General features: G+C 39.9%; 1 protein-coding gene across 2 annotated transcripts in view; it reads left to right on the forward strand.

Moving 5' to 3' along the window:
* The window catches only part of ankhd1 (ankyrin repeat and KH domain containing 1), a 60463-nt gene extending 50743 nt beyond the window's left edge, over window positions 1–9720 (forward strand). For both annotated transcript variants that reach the window (NM_001204092.1, XM_031898024.1), the window contains 5 exon segments: window positions 4368–4541; window positions 5741–5983; window positions 7252–7427; window positions 7766–7930; window positions 8888–9720. In NM_001204092.1, coding sequence (NP_001191021.1) covers window positions 4368–4541; window positions 5741–5983; window positions 7252–7427; window positions 7766–7930; window positions 8888–8947 — 818 coding nt within the window. In that variant the 3' untranslated portion in view covers window positions 8948–9720.
* The last annotated feature ends 1789 nt before the right edge of the window (window positions 9721–11509 follow it).

Here is an 11509-nt window from a genome sequence, read left to right on the forward strand (position 1 = left end):
AATATATCGTTTTTTTCAGAACAACCTAAGCTTTCAAAATATGGTAGAATTTTTGTGTAATTCCAATTCTGTAACAAGATATAGGCTTCTAAATGTCTAAAAATGCAAAAAAAATCAAATTTTCCATAATATAATCACACATACTAGAAACAAAAATTATTTTATGCACGAATATACAACTGATTTGGAAAGTCCCATGTCTCCTGAACGTGCCAATACCAAATATATATAGTTTTATGGAGATTTCTCACTTGTATAGGTCAAAAACTCCCAGCAGTACACTACCAAATTCCCAAAGCACTGCTCCAAAAAAACTGCATACTTTGGATTTCAAGGCCAAAATTCCACTAACAGAAGGTTTATCCCAGAAAATTGTACATTTTTGGAAAGAACAGATTCTGGGGAATACAGAATAGGCACAACTGTCTGTCTACTCCAAACTATCAAGTCGCAATGCTTTCCTAAAGTTATTGGTTTTTATCAAAATTTGTGATTTTTTTTAAAAATCGCTTCAAAGCTTCTAGTCTATAGTATCTTATCTCCTACAGGTCATAAAGTAACCAAATAAAACACCCTAAATATGAATGCCTGGGGTCCACTGAACAGTTTGATGCCCAATATGTATAGGTTTACCTAAGTATGTGGCATGTAGGGGCCCCAATGTGAACATGCCCCCATATGTACTGTCATTTCTGTCATTTCAGCTTCTGCAAAATCAACACATTTACATCATTATATGTGGGATGAAGCTAGTAAAAAGTACGCTCACCCCAGAAAGTCATATATTTTTGGAAAGTACACATTCCCCCGAATCTAAAATGGGTACCCATGTCTTTCTACTCCAAAGTACCAAGCCGCACAGCTTTTCTAAAGTTAGCAATTTTGATGACATTTCCAAAAATCCCCTCAAAGCTTCCAATTTGAAGCATCTTATCTCCCACATAGCATTAGGTACCAAGATAAAACACCCTGAATTTGAACACCAGGGGTCCACTGAACAGTTTGATGCCCAATATGTATAGGTTTACCCAAGTATGTGGCATGTAGGGGCCCGAATGTGAACATACCCCCATATATACTGTCATTTCTGTCATTTCAGCTCCTGCAAAATCAACACATTTACATCATTATATGTGAGATAAAGCTACAAAAAAGTACGCTCACCCCAGAAAGCCATATATTTTTGGAAAGTACACATTCCCCCGAATCTAAAATGGGTACCCATGTCTTTCTACTCCAAAGTACCAAGCCGCACAGCTTTTCTAAAGTTAGCAATTTTGATGACATTTCCAAAAATCCCCTCAAAGCTTCCATTTTGAAGCATCTTATCTCCCACATAGCATTAGGTACCAAGATAAAACACCCTGAATTTGAACGCCAGGGGTCCACTGAACAGTTTGATGCCCAATATGTATAGGTTTACCCAAGTATGTGGCATGTAGGGGCCCCAATGTGAACATACCCCCATATATACAGTCATTTCTGTCATTTCAGCTCATGCAAAATCAACACATTTACATCATTATATGTGGGATAAAGCTACAAAAAAGTACGCTCACCCCAGAAAGTCATATATTTTTGGAAAGTACACATTCCCCCGAATCTAAAATGGGTACCCATGTCTTTCTACTCCAAAGTACCAAGCCGCACAGCTTTTCTAAAGTTAGCAATTTTGATGACATTTCCAAAAATCCCCTCAAAGCTTCCACTTTGCAGCATCTTATCTCCCACATAGTGTTAGGTACCAAGATAAAACACCCTAAATTTGAACGCCAGGGGTCCACTGAACAGTTTGATGCCCAATATGTATAGGTTTACCTAAGTATGTGGCATGTAGGGGCCCCAATGGGAACATACCCCCATATGATCTATCATTTCAGCTCCTGCAAAATCAACACATTTACATCCTTTATGTGGGATAATGCTACAAAAAAAGTACATTCACCCCAGAAAGCCATATATTTTTGGAAAATACACATCCCCCCGAATCTATAATGGGTAAATATTTCTTATTGCTACAAAGTACCAAGCTGTAAAGCTTTCCTAAGTTTGCAGATTTATATGACATTTTCGAAAATCGCATAAAAATGTTGCAATTTGCCGCATTTATCTCTCACAATTTCTTGATAAAGATCAGATAAAGACAAATCACCCCAAAAAGGAACACCAGAGGTCTACTGAACAGTTTGATGCCCAATATGCATAGATATACCAAAGTCTGCGGTATGTACTGAACCCTAAATGAAAATAGCGCATAAGGATTTCTCGCCTGCCAGCTCAGCTTTTGCACACAGAGCCCCCTGTCAGTGTATTATGTGCCAAAACTTCCCCTAACCATACAGTGACCCCCACAAAACCATATATTTTTGGAAAGTACACATTCTGACAAATCCAACAAGGGTAAAGAGTCCTTTCTACACCAAAGTACCAATCTGCAGAGCTTTCCTAAAGTTATTGGTTTTTATGACATTTCAGAAAATCGCCTAAAAATGTTGCAATTTGTCGCATTTATCTCACACAATTTCTTGCGTACAAAGGCAAGTCACCCCAAATAGGAACACCAGAGGCCTACTGAACAGTTTGATGCCCAATATGCATAGATATACCAAAGTCTGCGGTATGTACTGAACCCTAAATGAAAATAGCGCATAAGGATTTCTCGCCTGCCAGCTCAGCTTTTGCACACAGAGCCCCCTGTCAGTGTATTATGTGCCAAAACTTCCCCTAACTATACAGATCCCCCACAAAACCATATATTTTTGGAAAGTACACATTCTGACAAATCCAACAAGGGTAAAGAGTCCTTTCTACACCAAAGTACCAATCTGCAGAGCTTTCCTAAAGTTATTGGTTTTTATGACATTTCAGAAAATCGCCTAAAAATGTTGCAATTTGTCGCATTTATCTCACACAATTTCTTGCGTACAAAGGCAAGTCACCCCAAATAGGAACACCAGAGGCCTACTGAACAGTTTGATGCCCAATATGCATAGATATACCAAAGTCTGCAGTATGTACTGAACCCTAAATGAAAATAGCGCATAAGGATTTCTCGCCTGCCAGCTCAGCTTTTGCACACAGAGCCCCCTGTCAGTGTATTATGTGCAGTAACCCCCCCCTAACTATACAGTGACCCCCAGAAAACCATATATTTTTGGAAAGTACACATTCTGATGAATTCAAAATAGGTAAAGTTATTTTTGTACATAAAAGTTACACCTGGCAAAGCTACGCTAAAAACAGATCAGGAACACTTATATAGGGATAAAATGTGATAAAACCACAAAAATTGTGCAAATCAGTGAAACAACAAAATAAGTTACATGACAGTGTAATTAGTGGCCAGAATATCTGATCCAATAGTTACGCTGTCAAAATAAACAGTTTTTAGGTAAAAGAAAATAAAAACAAAGTGGTAAAATGAAAAAAAAAAAAAAAAAAAAGCAAAACAAAAAAAAACCAAAGTGTTTGTGTATACATGTGTGTACATGTGTAAAAGTTGTGTGATAGTGTGTAAGTGTGTATATGAGTGTAAATAAGTGTATAAAAGTGTGAAAAATAAAAAAAAAAATAAAAAAAAAAATAAAATAAAAAAATGCTAAAATGTGTGCTGTAAGTGTGTGTAAATGTATGTAAGTGTGTATAAATGTATGTAAATGTGTGTATAAGTGTGTAAAAGTGTGTAAATGCAATAAAAAAAAAAACTCCTTACCTGTTCCTGAAGACCCGATCGCTCCTGGCTCAGTTGGGCCGGCGCTGGGGGAGAGGGAGGAAGCAGGAAGCAGCAGATGCGATGCGATCGCATCTGCTGCTTCCTGGAGGGTCCTGCGAGCGATCGGCTCGCAGGACCCTGATGACAGCCCCCCTGGCACATTGCCCAGGGGGGCTGTCATTGTTAGAAGCCCTCTGCAGCGGCGGCACATGCCGCCGCTGCAGAGGGCAGCGCTTAAACGCCAACGACGTATGAGACACGTCGTTGGCGTTTAAGCCCTTTTACTGCCAGCACGTATGCCATACGTGCTTGGCAGTAAAAGAGTTAAACCTGTATCTCATGTCTCAAAAACTGGCATTTCACCCAAGTGTAGGAATGAAATCCTAACCTAATAACTTGGTGTCTCTGCACAGTTGGTTCTGTCAGTTATAACAAAGTAGCTGAAGCCAGGTGAGTGATAGCTGAACACATTATGGGGTTGTCAACGTGTTGGTGGCTGCTCTTTTTGTGTTTTCATAACGTTTTCTTAGGGATTAAAAATGTAAAAGTAATGGTGGTGAAGTAGCCCAAGTGGTAAGGGTTTTTGCCTTTAAGTGCTTTATTTATGTGTTATAGATTTTTGGAAACTTAACCCATTGCTATTCTGTATTCTTAGCTATATCCTCTCTGGAGACAACAGACCCTTGTTTAACTTCCTCTTCTGCCCCGCTGATGACGTTTTCATCAAGTATCCATGCAAATCAAGCCTTTCTGCAAGGGCCAACAGGAACACCCAACTTTAGCAGGCAGCATTTTTCCCCCCATCCTTGGACGAATGCGGCTAATACATGTATGTACCTAGCTATATTGTGTAGGGGTTTGTGAATCTATTATCCAGATTGCGTGGGAACCTGTTATCTATATGGCATGCTTTAATTGTTTGCTTATGTTAGAATCTGTGGGATATGGCATTGTTGTAATTCACAACTTTGGATAATGGATTTCCAGATATGAGATCAAACAACTGTTTATCTGTTTTGCAAAAATGTGTTTTTATTATGGGGACATAGAATATGTTTCTAAGAGACAAACCTTATAGCACAGTCTATAAAGTTGCCTTGACACATAGCAGTGACTACAGAAAGTTTGTGTATTGTGGAATAAAATATCACATTAATCATGTATATTGCCATTTGCCACAGCAAGAAATGGCCCAAACTAATTATTGCTCTTGTTCCCAAGCTTTGTCATTGGGAAAAAAAGGAACTCCCATAGGTTAAACTGGTTCTCTTGCTGTCTAGTAAAATCCCTATGTTCTCTTAATGTGTGCATTTAGGCTAGGGTGCACCAAAATTACCTGCCCATAAATGTCAGGATAGAAGATTTTTGTGACCCTTGCAGTGGGCAAATGGGCTCTGGGATTTCATAATGTTTAGACTGACCTCACTTTGAAGTAGTGAAACGCTTTGGACTAGTTTCCTATTGATAGCAAATAGAGAAGCCTCTGATCCAGTGATTTCATATAGACTTGCATTTCCCTCTTTCCTAGCATAGGCTTATGGTGTGTCTCTGTATCTCTGTACTAGCTGCAAGAAGGTCCAGGCAGTTCTTCCTGCTATGAAGAGTCCAGTCTAATGTCCTGATCAGCCCCATCTCCCTAAACAAAAGTCATTGAAAAAGTTTCCTAAATGCTCACCATCATCATCCCAATGTGGAGCTGCAGGAGCTGTAACCTTTAGTTAATTCATACAGAAATGTTCTTTTAAAAGTGAGAGCTATAAACAGTACTTTGTAATAATGATACCCTTTGTACTTATGAGGGATGGGTGCAGTGCACTATGACCTTTTGTAAGGTAGCTTTTATTTGGAGCCCTGGGCCAAATGCATAGCATTCCTGCAGAACATTTTGAGTTCTTGGAATTCCAGATAGCAATCACAATCATTGGCGCATATTTACACTTACAACAAACGTGTGTGATCACAGGCAGTTAGAAGGTAAGGTCTTTAAGAAAAATTCCTTGCTATATTGCTAATCTTTCAATATTTCAGGTGAGTCTCCAGTCTCTTCTGGTGCACCATCTCCATTATCATCCGTATCAACAACCTCTTCCCTGGGTCAGCAGTTACCCGCCAACTTGACTTACGACCGCAAAATACCTCCACCAATTGGAACAGAAAGACTTGCACGGATACGACAGGGAAGCTCAGCGTCTCCTGCTCCTTTGGGAACAAGTTTTTCGGCTCCAGTTGGTAATGCTGGCATTTGGTCATTTGGAGTAAATAATGAATCAGGTAGGTGTTCTACAGGAATTTCAGTATCCCCTATTGATCCAACCGAAAAAAAGAAAAGGCATGATAATGCATTAGGTGAAGAGGGGGCCGCTAGGGGAGCAGCCCCAGGGGACCTCGCATACCCCAGTCCGACTCTGGGTTGGAGAGATACAAATTGGAATTGCACAGCCGTAGCCATGTGATAGTTAATGTGTTTTGTTTGGGTTTTTTTTTTTGGTTTTTTAAATAGTAACAAAGCAGTGTGTCACAACAGAAATCTATCATTAGTTTTCACCCACAAGTGAGAGTGCTAGTAATGCACACTTGAGGTTATCAGTAGATCATATCCTTTTACTCAACAGTGACAACTGGCCACTTTACTCTATTAAAACATTTCATTAAATATTTTAAAAACATATATAACAGGGGCACCAGCTCGGGGTACAAGGTAAGCGATTTAAGTCACTTGGGGTGCCTGTCATTTTGGCACCCCCAAGTGACTTAGGTTTTCCTTCTCCTTTAAGGCTGATGGGCCACGGAGCTACCGCAGATGACTAACCACCCCGAAGTGTGTTTTCACCCACAGCAATAGGAGTCACAGGTGGAAAGGCTTACCCATTGCTTTGGATTTCCAAAATTGTGTGATGTTGACTGCAGGAGGAAACTTTGCACAACTTAAGAAAGCCAAAACGATGCATAGGCCTGGTCGCCAAGTGAGCGGATTTTCTCCCGATATCCCCACCTAGGGGTGGGCAATATCGGGCTAATTCGGAGTTAGAACGATGCGTATAGGCGTCCATTTCAAACCTGCCCGATCAAGATCTGGCCGATTTCAGGCCAGATGACGGATGGGTGGGCCCATACACGGGCCGATAAGCTGCCAAATCGGTCTAAGGGACCAATATTGGCTGTCCTCACTCTGACAGCTCTTATTTACAGCATGTCGGGAGAAAGATCTGCTGGTTTGGCTTTGCTAAACAAGCAGATCTTGTAGTGTATGACCAGCTTTAGTATTTAGCAAGTTCCAAGCAATTGTAAGAAAAAGGGGAAGGGAAACGAGTCAGTTGGTACCACCAGGCCAGAGTCACACTTGGGGTTGTTAATTACATTGCCAGTGGTATCGAGGTGCATTTGAGCTTCTTTGACCTCTCATACCCTCTGGGTCTAGCAATTCAGTGTGTGTATGTTTGTATTCCCCCCAACCCTTATTACCCTATATCTTCCTGCATATTTGTTTCCTTTTCACAACATTATATCCAATTTATTAATGTTTGTTTTTATCATTTCAGAGGGATTTTCTGGTTGGTCCCACCCAGTAATGGGCAGCCATGCTATGCATAAAGCTCATCCAGATGCTGTGGCATTTTCACAGCATCAGCAGATGGAGAGAGATGAATCTGGAATACTGAATCCTTCCAACCTATTTCACCAAACCATGTCAAGTAATTTTGTGGATATTTCAAAAGTAAGGTTTTATGATGATTCCTTACATAATCTATTTTAATAGAACATGTGTGGCATTGATGTCACTGCAGTGTTTCCCAAAATACCCATAGACATCAAAGCCAATTGAGCCCCTGGACCTTCATGTCTCTCTGTATTAAAGCTATCTGTAGAAACTAGCAAGGTCACCTATAGAGTTTTATTAAGTGCTCATCTTATTTAATGCCTACTTCTACCATAATGTGTAATAGTGCACAATGAAGTGCAGTTAAAGTTAACTTTAAATAAGTGCTGTATAGATTTCCTGCATTAGCTTACCACTTCCAGACACTAAATATAAAAACACTTGGATTTTTACAGGGGCTGCCAATGTCTTTGTATGGGGGCACAGTGATACCTCCACATACGCAAATGTCTGATGGTCCTGATTATCCAGTATTCAATGGAGTGCACTCACAAGATGCTGCTTGGAGTCCAATGCTAAAGGTGGTGCCTAGTTCAGCTGAATGTACAGATGCCCAGAAGGTAACATACTTGATCTGTGTTTTTGTTTATCTTTAAAGGAGACATACTACCACACAACCACCCCACACTTTAGAGAATTGGAAAGCTGTGATTACAGTTTTAAAACCCAAAAAGGTTAGGTAGCTGTGCAGAGTAACATATTAGTGATGCATGGGTTGAAATAAACAGCACCGACCCTAACCTGCCCTCAACCAATCAGGGCTGCCACATTGATTTATATACCTGTGGGCACATGTATGTAAATTATTACAGCGGGCAATTTCACAGTTATAGACATAGGCCTGACTGCACGGGAACAGTTCCAAGGGCTGGGTTGTGCCAGAGTCAAGCCTACAACCCGCTGCTGGGGCAGTCGGTCATCCTGATCCGCATACTGTGACAGCATATCATTTGAGACACCAAATTACATATTCCTTTAGGGCAGCTGACACAGAAGCATAGGCATTCTGAGGAAGTTTCATTATTTTTGCCTCTAGATCACAAATAACTCCTGCTTTTTGTTCTTGCAGCTGTTCAGTCTTTACTTCTATCTTCCTGTTTAGTTGTTCCCGACATAAATTCCCAGAGATTGGGGGACTCTTTTGACAGTAACAGGTGGTGCAGGAAGGTGGGGGGCAGATGCAGGGAGCCTGGTTTGGAGGCAATGTGGTTTTGTTCTCCTTGTATTACCCTAGCAACCACACAGCCATTCAGAATGGAAGATGAAGCATTAATAAAAAGATAAAGATAAAAAAGTAACCATAAAATGTAAAACTGCCAATATCCGTAACCATGACAACCTAATGGCATTTTTATTTACAGACTACAAAGCAGTACAGTAAGGGTTATGATTAGACCTAAGCGATGAAAAACCATTATAAAATTGATTAGAATTGGTCCATGTATCACATAGTAATATCTGAGCAACCCCCTTTCATTCAGCATTGTCTGACTGTCCATCATTATTTTTCTTTACAGATTTGGCCAGGGACCTGGACACCTCATATTGGGAACGTGCATTTGAAGTATGTTAACTGAATTAGAGGAGACAGTTCAACACAAAAACGGAAATACTTGAGAGCACCGGGGAGTTTGGTTTATTTTGTTTTTATGGTTTAGTTTTCCTAATTACACTGTTCTAAAGTAGGCCATTTGAACGGAAACTGGGTCCCATTGCTTCAGAACAAAAAGGACTTGCCGTATTTAAAACTCAAATTGGATTCAGTTTAGTCATGTGAGTTAAAAATACATGACCTAATACAGTGGGTATTGGCCAAGCATTATTAAAACTTGGTTGCGTTCAGACAGAAAAACATTTATCATCTCACTTGTTTTAAAGGGCATTTCCACTCATATAATAAACATAACATCTTGCATAAAAAGTAATGTTTTTGCTGATGAAAGATGCATCTCTCTGATCATTTCTATTCTCTGCCATATAAACGATGTACCAAGGGGCGGCTCTTCTCCAGCCAAGACTCAAAGTATTGCGGGAACTCCAGTCTTGCCTGCACAGAGGGCTGACTTCTGCTAACTCCGTTCAGCAGTCAGGAGAAGCAGTGCAGAGGATTGAAAGAGACAGAGAGGTTCTGATTTCAATTATAAACAACTATAAAAACAGTGAAAACATTTTTAATTTTTTATCTCATTATTTGGGTGGATTCCCAATTAAGATGGTAAATGGACTGTGGTTTAAAAAGCTACAACAGAATCTGAGTGCAGCTTCCCATTTAGTTGTTCTGCCTTATGTAGCCTTTATTAATGTGAACTATATTCCCAAATATACAATAAAAAAAAGTGCTTACACCAAACCCTTAATTCTCGCTGTCATTTTCTGTAGTGTTGGGGGGCATATTAGGTAGGAATGACTGCATGATTTTACTTTCTATTTACGTTAAGGGCGAAGTATAGAAGTAGCAAATAGAAAAGCATACAGTATATGCTCAATCAGTTAATTTAACCCAGTGTAGACAATCAAGGCCTTACAGGGCTGACTCTAGAGGTACACAGACAGGTTGTTATATTTTTAACCAAAGTAGAGGAAAGGTTATGTGTTTGAAAAGTACAGCAAGTGGATTGTGTATCCCAATGTACTGCACAAGTGGCGCAAAAGAAGATGGAAGAGGATCGCTTTCTTCCAGCTACCCCGGGTTAGAGTGGTTTTCTCCTTACAGGAGCACCAGCCTGGGGTATAAGGTAAGTGATTACAATCACTGGGGGGTGCCTAACATTTTGGCACACACCTGTGATTGTACCTTTCCTTGTCCTTTAAAATCATTGCTTGTGTTAATTGATTGAACCTTCAATTTTTCAGATAAAACCACAGAACTGCAGTAGTCTTTTTCAATTTCTAAATCATTACTGTCACTTTCACATTAGCCTACTAGGATTCTGGGTAATGTCTGGTTACATGAATTGTACTGAAGCATATATTTCAATCATTTACACCAGTGATCCCCAACCAGTGGCTCGGGGGCAACATGTTGCTCCCCAACCCCTTGGGTGTTGCTCTCAGTGCCCCCAAACCAGGGAGTTATTTTTGAATTCCTGACTTGGGGGCAAGTTTTGGTAGAATAAAAACAAGATTTCCTACCAAATAAAGCCCCTGTAAGCTGATAGGGTGCATAGAGGCCCCTAATAGCCAATCACAGCCCTTATTTGGCTCCTCCATGAACTTTTATGGTGCTTGCGTTGCTCCCCGAGTCTTTTTACATTTGTCTGTGGCTCACAAGTAAAAAAGGTTGGGGATCCCTGATTTACACTGCACAGGTATGTGGTTTGGTGTCCTGATGGCGGAGGTAAAGCACAAGAGAAGTAACTGAGGACATAGTAGGGGGATGATAGGAGATGCAGAAGGGGAAAAACCTGAAATTCAGAAACATAAATAAATATAGAACAATAAAGCAAAATAGAAAGAGGAAAAAAATACAAGGGTTAAAAAGGGAAAAAGAAAAATATGTAAAGCACAGGCAGAAACAGAAGTATGAGAGATGCTGGTGGCCCTAGTCCAACACTAATAACTATTCTCAATTTAAAAGCATTATGAATCACCCTGTGCGACTTCTCTCAGAAATAAGGTAGTATATAGGCATAAAGAGAGAAGCATTTCAAATCTACACGTCAGAGAGAACAGACACATTTTAAAGCATATAGATACTACAAGTCATGTTGTAAAGCAGCAATCAAGATGTCAAAAATAAAAAATTGGATTTCACAAGCAAAGACTAATCCCGAAACAGCAAAAAAAAAAAAAAAAAGTGTGGGTTAAGAGTGTGGCGTTATTGATAAAGGAAAATGAGTTCTTTATAATGGTCTTTGAGTAAAAGTTCAGGTTCTGCTCTGTAGTGATACAGATGGTTTGGCTCAAAAGTCAGTGGCTGACAGGATATGGTAAATAACCATGTTTACACATCATAAATATGAACAAGGCCCCAGGGTTTGGCGCAATACACTTTGGAACACACAGAGATCTTAGTTTAGTTTTAGCCATGCCACTTTTTTTTCAAACTCCCTTTCATCTGATATGGTAGTTATGGATTGGAGGAAACTGCAATGTTTAAAAGGGGATTATGATCTCAAGCTGGCAATTATAGGCCAGTG

This window comes from Xenopus tropicalis, chromosome 3, assembly GCF_000004195.4.
Source record: "Xenopus tropicalis strain Nigerian chromosome 3, UCB_Xtro_10.0, whole genome shotgun sequence".
Classification (NCBI taxonomy): domain Eukaryota; kingdom Metazoa; phylum Chordata; class Amphibia; order Anura; family Pipidae; genus Xenopus; species Xenopus tropicalis.